Source organism: Pogoniulus pusillus, chromosome 26 (genome assembly GCF_015220805.1).
Source record: "Pogoniulus pusillus isolate bPogPus1 chromosome 26, bPogPus1.pri, whole genome shotgun sequence".
Taxonomy (NCBI): domain Eukaryota; kingdom Metazoa; phylum Chordata; class Aves; order Piciformes; family Lybiidae; genus Pogoniulus; species Pogoniulus pusillus.
This window is the reverse complement of record NC_087289.1, coordinates 8,190,781-8,207,924: the sequence shown is the minus strand read 5'-3', so window position 1 is coordinate 8,207,924 and position 17,144 is coordinate 8,190,781. Positions and strand designations below refer to the sequence as shown.

At 41.0% G+C, this 17,144-nt stretch overlaps 2 protein-coding genes across 2 annotated transcripts; one reads left to right on the top strand and one right to left on the bottom strand.

The window, feature by feature from the left end:
• The first annotated feature begins 100 nt into the window (after positions 1-100).
• ACTL6A (actin like 6A) lies at positions 101-9,697 on the top strand. The gene is made up of 14 exons (XM_064165687.1): positions 101-255; positions 1,206-1,282; positions 1,476-1,650; positions 1,996-2,096; positions 3,846-3,943; positions 4,395-4,489; positions 4,717-4,823; positions 4,910-4,999; positions 5,176-5,237; positions 5,493-5,607; positions 6,292-6,372; positions 7,394-7,489; positions 8,519-8,605; positions 9,170-9,697. Exons 1-14 carry the CDS (start codon positions 231-233, stop codon positions 9,248-9,250), a joined length of 1,290 nt encoding a protein of 429 aa, XP_064021757.1. The 5' UTR covers positions 101-230; the 3' UTR covers positions 9,251-9,697.
• A 503-nt stretch (positions 9,698-10,200) lies between these two features.
• On the bottom strand, positions 10,201-17,130 carry MRPL47 (mitochondrial ribosomal protein L47). Its single transcript, XM_064165689.1, has 7 exons — positions 16,985-17,130; positions 16,293-16,438; positions 15,642-15,702; positions 14,620-14,716; positions 13,668-13,798; positions 12,228-12,323; positions 10,201-11,863 (listed from the first exon to the last, which is right to left on the bottom strand). Exons 1-7 carry the CDS (start codon positions 17,083-17,085, stop codon positions 11,746-11,748), a joined length of 750 nt encoding a protein of 249 aa, XP_064021759.1. The 5' UTR covers positions 17,086-17,130; the 3' UTR covers positions 10,201-11,745.
• Positions 17,131-17,144: the final 14 nt, after the last annotated feature.

Below are 17,144 nucleotides of genomic sequence, written 5' to 3'. Positions count from 1 at the left end.
CCGCCTCCCGTCAGTCACGATTGGCGCCGGTGCCCGAGCGGCGGCTCGGCGGGGCGCCGCGCGGTGGGCGGGCTAAGCGGCTGCCGTGCTGCTATTGGCGGAAAGGCGGCGGCCTGCAGCTTAGGTTGAGCGCAGGCAGAGTGCGGGGCCAAGTCGCTATTGTTGCCGGATTGCCGAGGAGAGAAGCCAGCGGACAACGGGGGCCCCGCGGCGCGGTCGCAACGGCAGCCATGAGCGGCGGCGTGTACGGGGGAGGTAAGTCCAGCCGCGCCTCGCTTGTCCGCCCGTCCGCCCGCCCGCACGCTCCTCCCCTCCCCCGCCCCGCGGCCGTTTTGCTCGGCGCCGTCCCTGAGGCGGCGCGTGCGAGCCGTGGCCGGGCGCTTCCCGCCCCCCAGTGCTGCCTGAGGCCCCGGGCGCGGCGAGCCACGGCCCTGTGCATCCTCAGCTCGGCGGTGGGGCCGGAGCCCCCTCGGTGCCCCCTGTTTCTTACACATGGGGTGGTAGCATGCGGGAGGAGGCGGCTGCAGGCCTTGTTTATAGCCCTCCTGGCGCTCTTCCGCTGAGATGCTTTCCCCGGAGACTGGCCAGACCGTGGCCGCGGGCTGACTTAGTGCTGCTGGCTTGCAGGATGGCCCAAGAAGATCCCATACTTTCGAACCTGGGGCGTAGTTTCCTCCCAGAGCACTTCTGCGCGGTGTTCTGCGAGGACCGAAGGTGTTCTGTTTCGGACTGCGTTATGTTTTCGGGAGATGAGCAGAGCCCCTCAGTGAGGATGGGGCTCACGGGCATGAGGGTGCTTCAGGCCATGGCAATCTTCACTTAGGGAGTTGAGGTTTTGAGGCCCACCTTTCAAATTCTGACCAGCCCCAAGAGGTCTGGGCTCATTTGGCTTCGTGTGACTGTCAGTTGAGCACTTTCTGAAAGCTTGTAGTCCGTTTAGATGTTGTCCCGCTTCTGTTAAAGTTCCCTTTTTACTTATGGCAAAGGAACGTATTGCAGTGGCCAACTTCAAAGCCTTCTGATGGCTTTCTGCAGTCTTCTAATAGCTTTCCAGTAACTGGAGTTCTGAACTGAGGGTTTTTTTTCCTTACCTTCAGAAAGATGCTTTGAGTTACTTTTCTTCTTTTGCAAGTGAGTGAGGAAAGGTGAGGATTGTAGTAAAGTGCAGTAATCATTTACCATCTCTTTATGGCTGATCTTTTCAGATGAAGTTGGGGCTCTTGTTTTTGATATTGGCTCGTACACAGTGAGAGCAGGCTATGCTGGTGAAGACTGTCCAAAGGTGAGAGCCTGTGTGACTCAGTGGAAATGAAACTTGATTTTTTATGCTTTGGTTCTGGTTTGTTATGAGTTTTTAGAACATGCTTATTTTTATTCTAACTGTATTGTATAAGAAAAGCTCTGAATTCATGACCGAAACTCCCGCCTAAAACATCAGTAGTTCTTACATACTTCTTAACCTTTTTGCCTTACAGGTTGATTTTCCAACAGCCATTGGTGTGGTGCTAGAAAGGGACAATGGCAGCACTCTCATGGAGATAGATGGTGACAAAGGCAAACAAGGGGGCCCGACATACTACATAGACACTAATGCCCTGAGAGTTCCAAGGGAAAACATGGAGGCCATTTCACCTTTAAAAAATGGAATGAGTATGGTGCTCTGTCTTTTTCTACCTGTTCTTAAACTATCATTGTTAGGCAGGAAAAAGTCACAGTTTTCATGTAAACAGGTGCCTTGTGTGGCAACAGAAGATGTGGGAAAGAATACTTGGTGTACAGATTGTGTAAAGTAGAGCTGGCTTACAGCATTGGTGGGCTATTGGCATATGGTTGCAATGATTACAGAGGGAGAGAATCCTGTAAAACTCTTAAAGTACATGCATGTTTGCTGAGGAGAGATTTTTGATGAAAGAGCTCATTCATAAAAAAAGTACTGGAAAACTTTTATGTATTTATGCAGTTGAAACTAATCTGTTCTCTTCAATATTGTTACAGTTGAAGACTGGGATAGTTTCCAGGCAATTTTGGATCACACTTACAAGATGCACATTAAATCCGAAGCAAGTTTGCATCCTGTCCTTATGTCCGAAGCACCAGTGAGTAAAAGCAGCTTTGTATTTTAAAGTCTTAACAGTATCTTCTTGCTGATTCTACAGATATCAGTCTTGGACAGGTCTGACATTGGCTTGTAGGTTACTAGTGTTAAAAGTCAGCTACAGGAACAACAATTTTTAAACACTTTGCTGGCTTCTAGAAAGTAATCTGTTTAAGAAAAATGTCTTAAAAAATAAGACACTTTACAACACTTTGCAAGACTTGTATTTACTATGTGCTGTTGTTTTTCACGTACCAAAAATAAGTCAAAATAAAAAATAAGTCTCACTTTAGTGCCTAGTATAAAAACAAAAATGTGGTTGGACGTGATATGAGTCTGCTGGAGCAGGTCCAGAGGAGGGCCACAAAGATCATCAGAGGACTGGAGTTCCTCTCTGGCAGAACAAGCTCTGAGAGTTGGGGCTATTCAGCCTGGAGAAAAGAAGGCTTTAGAGAGACTTTGTAGCAGCCTTCGTGTACCTGAAGAGGGCCTACAAGAAACTTTGAGGGACTTTTTACAAGGGCTTGCAGTGGTTGAACGAGAAAGAATTGCTTTAAATAGCTTGAGGAGGACAGATTTAGACTGAATATTGAGAAGAAATTATTTACATTGAGCATGGTGAGACACAGGAATGGGTTGCTCAGGAAGGTTACGGGTGCACCCTCTGTGGAGATGTTCAGGACGAGATTGGATGGGGCCTTGAGCAACCTGGTCTAGTGGAAGGTGTCCCTGCTCATCGCAGGGATGTTGGAACTAGATGGTCTTTAAGGTCACTTCCAACCTAAACCATTCAGTGAATCTAGGTTGTGTTAGGTGTAACTTAATACATAATAAAATACAGTTGAAAACCTATTGCTTCATTCACCACTACTAATATTATGTAAAAGAGAATAATAAGTATAATGGAGAAGTGTTATTTTTTCTGATTCAATTTGTGTCAATAGCCCTGTGAGGTGAACACAAATTTGTGGAAGAAAATGGGGACAGGGTTCCTGGCATTTAATGATGCTCAACATTTGAAGGGCAGCTCTTAAAGTTAGAATACAAAAGGCAGACATGCCATACACCAATTGTCCCATTCTTTAATAAAATCTTAGGAAAATAGTTTTCATTATTCCCTTGTGTTGAATTGTAGCTTGTGGAGAGCGGTGAATTTGCAACGGTTGATTCATTTTTGAGATAGGTGGGTGGCTCTCTGAATAGAGGCTCCCATTTACATTCATCTTACAGACCTAATACTGCTTTGGTGTACTGACTTGGAAAAAACTTTTTCAGTAATGCATATATATTTGATGTATATCCTGGCTTAGTTGCAAATACAGTAGAACCATAGGAAAATACCTTGGAAACAGAAAAATCTCAATACATTTTGCTTTGAAGTAGGCAAGTTATTTCATGTCTTTTTTTCCCTTGTCAGATGGGTATGTTACTTGTTTTAGAGAGTTCTTTGAGAGACTAATACTGGAAGAGCTGCTGAAGTGTAAAAAAATCTCTGTTGTTACAGTAGAAGTGTACTTCACTTTTAATTCTGTCTGATAGATATGCATTGATGTATTGTTGTAGAGCTGGATTTTATAAAGGTTCTAATGAAGTAAATAGCCAGGAATTTGCCTATATAATCTTGATATGATTTGGAACAGTGGCTGTAGTAATTCTAATTACTACTTATTACATTATAATCTTTTTAGTGTGCTCTAATCATTCTCAAGATCAGTGTATATTCCTTTTGGTTTATTTTTTTTTCTTTCAGTGGAACACTAGAGCAAAACGTGAAAAACTGACTGAGCTGATGTTTGAACACTACAACATCCCTGCTTTTTTCTTGTGCAAAACAGCTGTTCTTACAGCGTATCCTTTGGAATGCTTCACCACTTCCTGCCTTCTGGAAGATACAGTAAACTTATTCTAAGCATTTCCTAGTATAACAGCATGTATAATTTTTTTTTTCTTTCAAATTAATTTTCCTGTAAACATTTTCTGAACTTTAAAGATTTAGAGCTCGGTTTTGGAGCTCTAAATAATTTGTTTTCCTTGGAGGTGATGTCCTTTTAATCTTCTTTCCATTGTATTATTCTCATCCTTGGTATACAGACTTGTTAGTTCACAGATGGAAGTTAAATGCCCATCTCTCCATGAGGTTGTGAACATCACAGAAACATGATATGGGCCAGAAAACAACTCCTTGGTAGAGCCAAGCAGTAACATACCAAGATCCTCATTACTAATCATGATATAATTATATGGAAGCGTCTTTTTCAAAAGTGAAAATTGCAGAGTTTTCCATAATCATTTTGACTAGTTTTGCTAATGGGAGGTCTACAGGTCTCATTTTGGATAGTGGAGCAACACACACCACTGCTATTCCAGTGCATGATGGATATGTACTTCAGCAAGGTAAACATTTTCACAAGTAATAGCATTATATCATGAAGGCTGAGTTAGCTTTCATTCTGCTTTTGCAGTTTTCTTACTGCTTTTGAACCTGTGTATCCACTTAAATATGGTGGGGGGAGCTCCTAAGAATCTTCATTAACAAATAGTTTGTTGGGAGTTTATTTGTTATTTTAAAACTGTCCAGGTTGGTGGAAGTTTTGAGTTTTTGTTCTCTTTTTGTCTTGTAGGTATTGTAAAATCACCACTTGCAGGAGACTTCATTACTATGCAGTGCCGGGAGTTGTTTCAGGAAATGAACATAGAGATAATTCCTCCATATATGATTGCTTCAAAGGTGGGAAAATAACTTCATTTAGTAAGGATTTGCTTGGGAGATAGGTTTAAATGGTTGAGTGATGATCCTGTTTCCTACAATCTCAGGAGGCAGTTCGTGAGGGGTCACCAGCAAATTGGAAGAGAAAAGAAAAGCTACCCCAGGTCACTAGGTCCTGGCACAACTATATGTGTAATGTAAGTAGGTAATTTCTCCCACTCTCTAACACTCCAAATATCCCATAAAGAAGTTTTACAAGTACATCAGGTTTTCCTCTTGAACTAGAAAAATACTGCAAGTCAGTATTAATCCTATAAATCCTGTCAAATTAAAGACTGAATTTCTGATACATATATTATTCTTAACTCCACAGTGTGTCATTCAGGATTTTCAAGCTTCTGTCCTCCAAGTATCAGATTCAACCTATGATGAACAGTATGTCACTATTTTTCCTTCTTGTAAAACTGATCAGTTATGCATGGAGTGCTTATCCTGTCTACTGCTGTTGGCTTTTTAGATAAAAACTCTTTGTTTCTGAAAGTATAAATAGGTGACTTCTAATACTCCAAGGTGCATGAGATCATAATTATAGAAAGTCTATGTCCTATCAAGCAAAACCTTCGTTTTGTAATGCTGTTTAGGTAACTTAACAGCTTGTTTACATAGCAATTCAATATGTCACTGCTCCAGGGTAGCAGCACAGATGCCAACAGTTCATTATGAGTTCCCCAACGGCTATAACTGTGACTTCGGTGCTGAGCGCCTGAAAATTCCTGAGGGATTGTTTGACCCTTCTAATGTAAAGGTAAAACAACAATTCTGTGCAGTAATTGGTAGACTTTAAATTGCTAGCTTATCACATGGCTTCCATTTTTATGATGTTCTTAATTCCATGATTTGTATGTGTCTGTTTACTGTGTGGCTCTCTTGGGGATAGAATTTGTGTGAATTGTATTAGGGTTGGGCAAGCGAAGGATGAAATATACTTCAAAAATGGATGGTTATGAGTTGAATCATAAAAACATAGAATGTCAGGGGCTGGAAGTGACCTTGAAAGATCATCTAGTCCAAACCCCCTGCCAGAGCAGAATCACCTATACCAGATCGCACAGGAACGCATCCAGCCAGGTTTTGAGTGTCTCCAGAGAGGGAGACTTCATAACTCTCATGGGCAGTCTGTTCCAGTGTTCTGTCACCCTTACAGTGGAAAAAATTCCTCCTCACGTTTGCATGAAACTTCCTATGCCTTGGCTTCCACCCATTGGCCCTTGTCTTGTCATCAGGCATCACCCAGCAGAGCCTGGCTCCATCCTCCTGGCACTCAGCCTTTACTTATTTATAAACATTGATGAGGTCACGTTTTGAATGATAAGGGGTTTTGTTTGCCCTCCCTAAAAAATGCTTCTCTAGTAAGTTCAATTTGTTTGGGACTTTTATATGCCTTGCTCTTTTGGAGTGGTGATGTGTGGATTACTGATTTTAATTCCAGGGTTTATCTGGTAACACAATGTTGGGTGTGAGCCATGTTGTCACAACAAGTGTTGGAATGTGTGATATAGACATCAGGCCGGTAAGTGTTAGATGTGGATTATTTTAAGGCATAGATATTTTTGTGTTGATATTTGGGATTTTTTTGGGACTAGAGCACTGTTGATAAAAAACATGTGGGTTTCCTAGGAATGATAAACACATTTGAATAATTCTCTTAAGTAGCCCATATTTGTAGATAGAAATATGTGCACTTAGTAATTTGCTTTACAAAATGCTGAATGAGGATCCTTTTTTACTTTTCATCAGTCTTGCTGCCTATATTTACCTAAGGTCTACATTTTGTGGCTGAATGGCATTGAATCCATGTGCATTGAATTCACTTTAGTTGAGCATTTTATGCTCATAACTTCCAGTGCTATCTTCAAGTTTTGAGTGTGGCAGATATATATATATATATTTAAACATAACAAATCATATGGAACTTTTGTAGGAAGTAGAAAGAAGAAAAGGGTTTTTAAAAGGAAAAACATTGCTTTTGAAACTGTTCTGGCTTTCTCAAGTGTCAATTAGAAAAGAGTTTGTCAGGGAGGATTGTTTAAAATTTTCCTCTTGACTACTGTCAGGGAGGCATAGCAGGCCTGGCTGTGGTTTGTGTTCAGCTGCAGCAGTAGTGAGACTCAAGACTGTTGCAGTGCTGCAGGGTTTTCCTTTGTGGTGGAAACATCCAGCTCTAAGACAACTGAATCGTAGAATGTTTTAGGCTGGAAGGGACCTTAAAAGGTCATCTAGTCCAACTCCCTTGCAGTTAGCAGAGATACCTTCTACTATATTCATTTGTTCAAAGTCTCTGTAGTAGAAAATGAACTGTGAAGTAATTTAGAATCATTAATCGCACAGCTTCTGCCTTTGTGTAACTTAAGCTGTCTTAAAATGGTTTCAAACGATTAAAAGATTAATTGTATTGGGAGGGGTAATATTGGCATTAAGTGATGTGTTATTGCAGTGTACTGCATGTACTTAAGTGCCATTGCTTTCAGTTCTGTGAAACAGTTGTTTTCAGAATGACTTCAGAGTTAATGTATATTTCTGACTCTTTTTAGGGCCTCTACGGCAGCGTGATTGTAGCAGGAGGAAACACTCTAATTCAGAGCTTCACAGACAGATTGAACAGAGAGCTGTCTCAGAAAACTCCACCGGTAAAACAACTCTTTACCTTACTGCATTGAGTTCATTATCCTTTTAGCTTTTCTGTTACAAAAATACACAAGCATGTATCAGAGCTTTGACTTGGTTAGAAGCCCCACAGCTGAAGATACTTCTCTGGGGTAAGAAATCGCCTCTAAAAGAAAGGGAAGAAGTCTTGAAATACTTTTCTATGAAGTGAATTCCAGCAGGCATATCTGCTCTCAATATTTTACTTCTCCATTCTTTTCAAATTGTGATTCCTGAGTTCTGTAATTGTCTCTAAGCAACCGTCATTATTTCTCTTGATGACCTCTCTTCTAAAGTGTTGCTGACTAACTTGAGGCACATTCAGTCATTCTGCTCAAGGTCTTGTCTCTTTGTCATGGAAATTGCTCTTCCTGGATTCTAAGGATAACTCATGCTACTTGTAGATAAAACCTGGAGATTTCACATACTTTGATATTAAGTGAATAAATGTAATGCCCTACACCTGTGTTCCTGGAGGCACATACTTAGCTTATGCTATTTCTTGAATCATACTCAAGATAAAATGTTGTAGTTGTAGCAACTCTGAAGTCATGACTACTGTGGGAAACTAAGTAAGGTAGTTAATTGATGCTTCTTAGAGTACCTGAGGAGAAATGCTACAAGGCATTTTGGAATCAAAAGAACAAATGCATCCAAAAGGGACAAAATTGAGTTGAGCAATATTATTTGGTTTAGTCTTGGTGTGCATTTTAAGTAGCCCAGTGCTCAAGATGAGAATATATACTGCAGGCATTATTGCTCTCTGCCTGACCTATTTCTGGCCCTAAGCATTCGTTGCTGCTCCCTGTTGGGAGAAAAGATAAAGGCTGAACATAATCTCTGTCACTGTGGCTGTTTCTGAAGTACAGGGCACCTGAGCATCATTGCAAGCTTAATAAAATTGACATTTTTTGCTTGCATGTTGGTAAATACAACAAATTCCTTCTGCTGTCTTCTTGTGTCTCTATGGTCACCAGCCCACAATATGTTCTTTTGTTTTATCTCCTTTTCAGAGCATGCGCCTGAAGTTAATAGCAAACAATACCACAGTGGAGCGGAGGTTCAGCTCGTGGATTGGTGGTTCCATTTTGGCTTCTTTGGTCAGTAAACCTTTGTTGCTTTGTTTCTATTCTGAGCAGCACTCTCACTCCAAAATCTAATTCCACGCAAGTGTGCATTGCAGAGTTTGTGCTACTGTGGCAATCATAATCTTGGCTACCCTTGTGGTAAGTTGAAGAGAGTTTATTTAAAAACCAAGACAACATGAGCACTTCCACTCAAGGAACTTGCTGTGTTCTCTCATTTTTAAGGGCAAGGTGCTGTCTAGAAATTGTGTATGTAGTATACCATGAAAGGAACAAGCCCATCATATTCCTGAATTTAATTCTACAAGTCACTGATTATTGAAATGGTTTGTGGGGATTATTTTAGCAGTATCGGAAAAAGGATGCTTGAAATCAGCTTTTTTTATTGCATCTTCCTGTCTTTAGTTTAATAGTTAGCAATGTAAAACACAAGGGAAAAGATAAGCAGGTCAAGTGCTCCTAGCTCATGTAAAGACTTGCTTAGTTTTCCTCTGAAGAAAAGCTAATCATGTTTCCCTTGACCCCATTTGTTTTCTGATTTTTTTTTTTAATTTCATTTTTAATTGTGTTTTTTTGTAGGGCACTTTTCAACAAATGTGGATTTCTAAACAAGAATATGAAGAGGGAGGGAAACAGTGCGTAGAAAGAAAATGTCCTTAAACCTCTTACCATGAAAACTGCTGCCTGCTCAGTGCTCCCTCTGTTTTATAGCTTTAGCATACTCAGGAATGGGATGGACTCTTTTTGTAGAAAGTTTATATTGGATTTCTTGCATAATTCAAGTTCCATTTTAACCAACTTTAGAGATTTTTAAGAGGTCTAATTGGTACTATCCTAGAAAAAGGATGTTTACGTCCCTTGTAAAGCAATAATTCATGTAATAAGCATTTTATAATTTTGTATAAATATCTATTTTTCTCTAGTATCTTTTCCTGGGAACAGCTTTACAGGTTAGCTAATAGATGAAGGCATAACCCTGCACATGCCCATGCAAATTTATTAAAAATCTCTTGTCTGCTTTCCATATTAGTCTTCCTTGCTGGTACTTTGGCCTTAAATTGCTCTTATTTCTCTCTTAAAAAATAAAACTTGGTCTTTTATATTTGAGCAACTTTGTGAGTACTTGTGGAGAAAGTTACTTTTCCGTTTCAAAATGGAAGTTTGTGTCTAGTAATCTGCTAGAGGGGACTCCGTTTGGTGTAAACTGTCTTATGGAAGTTACATTCCATGTGCATGTAGTACACTACATGTAGCAAATGTTACTAAGCACTGGTTTGCTTATTTCCTCCTACAAGCAGTTTGGGTTTTGGCAAACAATCAGTGCTTTCCTTCTTTCTGTTGAGGATGCCTTTTATGCCTTTGTGATGTACGTGAGAAGCAAAATTTGTTCGAGGCAGGGAACTTAAGGCAAAGAATTGTCTCTCCAAGACTAGAACAGTGACAGAAGAACTCAGGATGTGGCTTGATGTTTTTATACAGACCTCTAAGGCAAAGGGACTGTCACTGCTCGCTCACTGCTGGTACAGCTCCCTCAGCTGACTCACTGCAGGGTCAGTAAGTGCCTGTGTTTTGCACAGTGAGTGTGCACTCAGGGTCAGAGAGAGGATAGATATATTTTTTCTTATTTTATTTTTGTTCAGCAAGAACTGGCTGATGCAGCTGCATGTTACTGTTAAGCTCACTTTACAACTGTGTGATGTTCTGTATTGGGACACAAGTTTTGCTCATCATAAAAGCTGTGGAAAACCAAATAGCGTTTACTTGATCTAAAAACAAAAAAATCATGTAAGCAATACTGCTACATCTTTTTTGTATCCTAAAAGACCTTGTGGGTAAATAATGGCAAGGCCTCCAGTTGAAAACAGTTTCACATTACCTCCACACAATAAAGTAATTTATCAAAACAGCTTGCTTTTGTCTTAGGATACCCATTAGTTGCTCTTGAGACAAAGTTGCTTGCTCCAGATTTTCAAATCTCTTTCATTTCTCATAAAGTGAGGGAAACTTAAATCGGCTACAAACAGGATCTAAGTCACCAGTCACTGTCATACTGGACGAAAAAGATGTCTAGTTTGCATTCAACTAGAGTGAAATAGCAACTGAACGTGTATCTTGGCACAGGGCAGTAAGCAATGCTTTGTAAAGTTACTGTGGCCTCAGTATTAAGACTGACTGGACAGCTTGTGGTTGCTAGAGGTGAAGATACAAACTAGACATTCTTTTTTTTTCTCTTCATGAATTGACTGCACTTTAAACTTCATTTTCTATGCTTTGGTGTCATGTCTACTTTTAGGCTCTACATATCTTAAAAGAATTGCAGTGCAATGGAGGATCTATGAATGTTCTAATGCTATATGAAAAGCAAAACACTTCTGGGTTTTTCTCACTACTGTTTCTGTTCAAGTGGCTGTTTTGTATGATGCATAGGAGTAATTGAAGGCCAAAATGATGGAGATAGGTCTATCTCCTACAGTTTTGTTTTCTCTGGAGTTTCCAGCATTTTAGCAGATTATATTGCACAACACCTTTGCTTCTTGAAAGACTAGAATTTGTAACTACATTACTACACAACTTCATTTGAAGGTTAAAAGCTGTCACGAAGTAGGTTTTTACCATCAGCTGAGCAGCAGCAGTCCCTTTGTAGTTCAGTTTCATGAGGACTGTTACCAGTCTTCAAATATTTGGCACACTGCAAAAATGTTTGACTTTAGCACAGCAGGTGTCTAGAAATCCAGGTATAGACTTACCAATAATGTCCCCTAATTTGAGTGATCTGGGAACAAAGGCTGGAGGCTGTCACGGTTTTAACATAGTAGTTCTGATAAAGCACAGATAGTGTATTTACCTGCTTTAAATTTTTCATATGGCAGTCAGTTGCTGCTTTTCACCATTAATGATGTCTCACTTTTCTAATAGCTGACTAATCTGTAGCTTAACAAATGTTTTCAGAAAGAACTGTTAGGAGTAATCTGAGTTATCTACCGAAGCTGCTTTTTAATTCCAGGTCACAAGTTTAATTTAGGTCAAATGTTGGATTAAAAGTTAAAAAAGGAAGCTCTGAGGAATGCTCAGTCAAGTTGTTAACTGGTTTTAAAACTTGTATGATGATCCAGTCACAAAGGTACTTGACAGAGTGCTTGTGGTCTTCCAGCATGTTACTGGCTCTGAGATTTTGCAGCAAGGTGAGGGAACTTCCTTTCCAAGACCTTCTTCCTCTTCCTCTCCAGGCTTTGCCTTCTTGCCCTTCTGCGTAAATTCTTTTCAAGTCTGAGCCTGAAATAAAGTCAATGTGGTTAACTTTTAGATAGCTTGTAACAATCTTAATAAGCTCACCCCTTAAATCAAATAGGCTCCCAGTGATTAGCAACTTCATTATTAATTTGCTTCTGATGCCTGCAGGTTTTTTCTTCTGCTTTTCAATTCTACAGAAATACAGCCTCTGAGAGGCTCTTGGGTAGTCTGCAAAACGTGAGGTTACTTTCACAGTGCAACTTCAGACAGCAAAGTCTTAATAAGTAAAGTGGGAATAGCAAAAAGAAATGGAACAAGCTATTAGTATTTTTTTTGCCTTGCAAAGTGGAATAAGGAGGATTGAGGAGCAGATCAGAAAATTCATTTCAGTTAAAAAACTTTTTACCTGATAAATTTATTCACATGAGTTAAGTAATAGAATCTCTTGTTCCTGTATCTTTCATTCAAGTGCCATGGTATTGGCCATTCCTTGTAACTGTACCTGTTGAAAATAGAATTGTAAAATGTACATATTCTTTGTTCTTGGTTCCAGCATGGCGACAAAGAGCTGTGACCATTAGATCACAGACTTTGCATGTGGTTATTTGCTTTCATCTCTGCTGCAGGCTTGCTTTGTAACTACACCTCATACATGGCTCAGTATCTTTCTGCAGAAAGTGGTCGTGCTCTGAAACTGTAGATGTTTGCAAAGGGCCCAGCATAGACATCTTTGCATTTACACTTTAAAGTGACTCCTCCCTAAGAAAACATTCAAAGGCTGTGAATGAAGTGAATTTCTACAACGATACCCTTTTTAAATGCTAGTGTTGGAATGTGAGGTGAAGTGCAAATCTGCTTGCACAGAAGTCTTTTCCTCTAAACATAAGCTCTATTATTTGTTTGGAGTTTCTCTTGCCCAGAGGTTGCACAGATGGCTTATGCATCAAGATTGTGTCAGACCTACCATTATGTATACTGCAGTGTCTGAATGTGCTTAAAGACCATTGCAGGTTCTCTGCACCCTTCCCCTGAGTTAACTGGGGAGTGGACTTCCAAATAAACTCTTCTTTGTGGACAGCGTTTCCACAGAGAAAGAAATACAAAGAAGCCTTATCCCTAGAGATGTAAATCTAGTCGTTAGTGCATTTAGTACCCTGCTGACGTACATTTAGTGGATAAACAGATGGATAACAACTGAAAATTCAGCATTATTACAATGTGTGACCTTTTGTTATCTACACTTAACTGCAGAGCTGAATAATATCATTCCAGTTTCAAGGATAAAATACTGTTTAATGAAATAGCAGGTCCTGCTGGAGCCTTCGGCGTCATCACCTGCTATTATAGATTAAAATTATTTACTGTCCAGATACTTTCAATCAAGGCAGAAGTTAAATTTCTGCCAAGACTAGCAGGGAAGTCCAAGGGCTGCTTCTGTGGTCTCACTCAGTACTTTGGGTGCTTGTCCCTCAATCTGGATTTTATGTCATAATTAGGTGGGTCAAGGTGGTTCAAATTGAACAGTACTCCCTAGGCTATTCTGTTACACACAAATGAACTGAGCACAGAAATCATAATAGTTACATAAAACTAATTTTGTTACTGTTAATCGTACACAGTTTGTTGTTTAGCAACAATTATATCCACATTAAAAAAAAACAAAACCTCAAAAATATGAAAAAAACCCAATAACTAAAAAAAACCAACTGAAGGAGCATCTAAATGCTAACCAGAAGACAAGTTTCTTTCTATACAGAAGATGCATCCTTTCTTGGCTAGATAAGGATTTTCTGGTAAAGAGACATACCACAAGAATTCAGAGAGAAGGAAAAGTTCTTTTCCATACCAGAAGGTGCGTCCCAAGAAGTCATGTCTCCATTCGCCAGGTACTGGTTTTTCATGGCCAGTCTGTAAAAGCCTTAAAGCAACTTCTCTTTCTTGGACAACCAAGTCTATATTTTTCATAGACTTTTCTACCTGGAAATAGGAAATTGTTTCAGGAAGAGCCAGCACAAGACAATGCTGACAACGCAGAAGATCTCAAAGTCATAGACTCGTAGAACTGTGAGGGCTGGAAGGGACCTGAAGGATCACCTAGCTCCAACCCCCCTGCCATGGGCTAGGACACCTCACAGTAGATCACGTTGCTCAGAGCCCCATCTAGCCTGGCCTTAGAAATCTACAGGGAAGGAGACTCCCTCTTCTCCATTCTTTATGTCTTTACAGAGCTCTGGAAAGCTGCTAGAGCTAATTTTAACAAACAGATAGCTGTATTCTGTCTTGGTGCAGTCATAGTTATTTAACTAGTCCTTGACTTCCACTCTTTATTGGGCTGCAGCCAAACTTAAACAGGCAATAAGAGATGCAGTTGATTTATAAATAAATGACATTTTCAGTGACAAAGACACTGAAGAAAGAAATTAGCAGCAGAATTGCAATAATGCAAAAGAAGAAGAGGATGACATGAGTAAAGGCAGCAAAGAACCAGCAGCCAAAACTCTGGAGAAGACTGTATGTCACAAGCAAGAAATTTGAAACAGAGTTTGGGAAGGCTAAATTTTTACCAGGGAGTTTCTAGAAAATCTCTAGTGAAGTTTCAGAGCATTAAGTTGGCAGAGTATTTCTTAACATTATATAACAGGTACAGAAACCTTTTCCACTATGTCACTTGGGCACAGTGTTTGTAAATATACTAAAACCCAGGGAATTTTCTTTTAAAGATCTTTAACAAGTTTACAAATACTTCATCTTTTACTTAGAAATGTTAGTTATATTTTTAGCTAGTATGAAAATGTTACCTTTTTCAATCGTTCTGGACTGGGCATAGGCTTGAGTTGTCGTTTGGATTCTTGCTCTAAAGTTAAAAGCATGTTTTTTTCCTTCAGTAGGACATACCTAGATCAGAAAGCACAGTACTTAAAAATAACTTCTGGAAGCATTAGCAGTTATTCTACTCACTATCCTGCTGGACAGAGCACACTTGTCCAACCTACAGTCCTATGCCCTGTACCTGCTACCTTCCTATAAAGAAGTGTTCTCACCAACAGAGAGATGATGACCAATGGAGAAAGCCTAGCAGAGGTGGGTAGTGGAGGGCTGATATACAGGGCATACACAGAGAGACTGAGTGAGACAGGTTTACTTAACCTGGAATAAAGAAGGCTGAGGAGGGAAGACATTAAGTAGTCTTCTGCTGTCTGGACAGAGATGGACTGTCCTTGGAGGCACACAGCTAAAGGCCGAGATATAGCATGGAAAAAAATTATTCACACTCATAAGCATGTATTAACTTAGCCCTGGCACAGGCTGCCTGAAGTGTCTCCAGCTTGAGCAACCTGATCTGCTTTGATGGTCAAACCCACCAGAGGTCAGTCAGGTCCAGGGTCTGTCTTGCACTTTGAGCAATCCCCAAAGAGCTAAACTTTTTTTGTACGAAACCTGAACCCTTTGTACTGGACACAACTAGCATCAGTAGCAAAGCTCTGGCATTCTGAGAAGTATGAGAACTTGGGTTATTCCAAGCCCAAAGTAAGCTTCAGCATGCAGAGCTGTATGGCAGACTAAATTTACTGGCTGCTAAGATCATACAATCAGAGAATGGTTTAGGCTGAAAGGGACCTTAAAGTTCATCTAGTTCCAACCTCCCCCCATAGGCAGGGACACCTCCAGGGGTGCTGAAGCAGCTCTGCTCTGAGGACAGGCTGAGGGAGCTGGGGGTGTTCAGCCTGGAGAAGAGAAGGCTCCAGGAAAACTTACCAGCCACACTTTGGTGAAATGTGCAGAACAGCTTTGAAAGAAGAGAAGCTGCTTCACTACTTACCAAAGCTTGTGCAAGTCTTCACTACTCTTGGCCCTTAAATGCTTTATATTCCACGCATCCCCTGCACAGAACAACAATGACATTAAAAATCATTTTAATAGAAAAATCAATTTCATAGAAAAAAAACCCCTCATTTTGAAAAATCAAAAAATGCTTTCATTAGCAGAGCATGCTAACTCAACAGAAGAAGGATCATTTCTTAAAACCATTGCCATTTGGAAAGCTATCCTTGGGGATATCCATCTTTGTTCTCAATAATATGCAGATGCATTTAAAAAGCAACTACGTGTTCTGTTTGCATGTGTAAAAGGCTGAGAACAGGGAAACCTATGAGACTAATCAGGAAGATTAAACTGAAATGTTTTTCTTCCATAGTACTGTATAATTCATCCAAGAAATCTCTTCTGTGATACACTGGCAAGAGAGTGGCAAAGGATTTACAGCAAAATATTTTGCTACATAACAGTTATTTGCTTCCATAAATGCAGAATGCAAACGGAGTAGTTAAGAGGCAGAAAATGCCCAACTCTATTATGCACAGATGCAAGTTTTAAGTAGCTACAAATGCTCCCTGTAATGCAAAAGGTCAGATTTCAGCTGAACACAAGTGGCCCAAAAAAATCACTACCAGAAATGCTAAATGTAACTCACCAGACTTCACTGTTTTTTCTCCCCAGTTTTTTGGATCATCAAAAAATTCCTCCAGACCTTTCAGAGACAAAGTAGTGTGCAGAAACCTCAACTGATGGAGTGGCTCAGTTTTTGCTAGGTTCTTGTGGAACACGTTCAGCATCAATCTGATTAAAAAAGAACAGGTCTGATAAGCAAAATACCATTCAGCTAAGTGGGAATGTCCTTTCCTTCGTGAAGGCAGAAGGCTACAAGGAGATGAACACAGCAGTCCAGGGTGTACAGGTACAGCTCTGGTTCATCATAAAAATGTCATGTTACTGTTGCTTTCTCCACCACCCTTTGTCTCCTGTAATTCTCACTTATCCGTGTTCAGAGATGAGTAACGAGCTCACAATGAACGCACAGCACAGGGGTACCACAGCACATCCTCCTGCCCCGACTGCAGAAGCACGGTGGAAGCACTAGAAAGCCACCTCATGCTGGAAGCAGGAACTTCCACGATGCCTCCCGATATAAGCCACGGAGCAAAGCCCTGCCCGAGCGTGGGAGCCAAGAGGGCTGGACACGCTCCGTGCCGCCACCGCGGAGCGGGAAGACCGCTAAGGAGAGCTCTCCTTCCCAGGAACTACGCTACGGCCCGCAACACGCCGCGTTCCCACTCCAGCCCGCTGCCCAGCCTCAGCCGCCCCCGCCCCCGCCTCGGTGCCCACCCTGGGAGGCCGCCAGCCGCCGGGCCCGGCCGTGCTCCGGACAGCCGCAGCGCGCCCGTGAGGCGCCGGCACAGGCCGGCCAGAGCCACGGACGCCGCCATGGCCCCACCGCCCGTCCCACAATGCCCGGCGCCGTGGACGGTGCCCCGAGAGGGCGCCG

Excerpts from the sequence above, each read along its gene's own strand:
- ACTL6A (XM_064165687.1), top strand. The coding sequence starts at position 231 with ATGAGCGGCGGCGTGTACGGGGGAG. Across the intron at positions 4,490-4,716 it reads TGGATATGTACTTCAGCAAG|GTATTGTAAAATCACCACTT; the intron begins GTAAACATTTTC and ends TTTGTCTTGTAG. Across the intron at positions 8,606-9,169 it reads GTTCCATTTTGGCTTCTTTG|GGCACTTTTCAACAAATGTG; the intron begins GTCAGTAAACCT and ends GTTTTTTTGTAG.
- MRPL47 (XM_064165689.1), bottom strand. The coding sequence starts at position 17,085 with ATGGCGGCGTCCGTGGCTCTGGCCGGCCTGTGCCGGCGCCTCACGGGC. Across the intron at positions 15,703-16,292 it reads AGAAAAAACAGTGAAGTCTG|GGGATGCGTGGAATATAAAG; the intron begins GTGAGTTACATT and ends TGTTCTGTGCAG. Across the intron at positions 11,864-12,227 it reads CATGTGAATAAATTTATCAG|GCTCAGACTTGAAAAGAATT; the intron begins GTAAAAAGTTTT and ends ACTTTATTTCAG.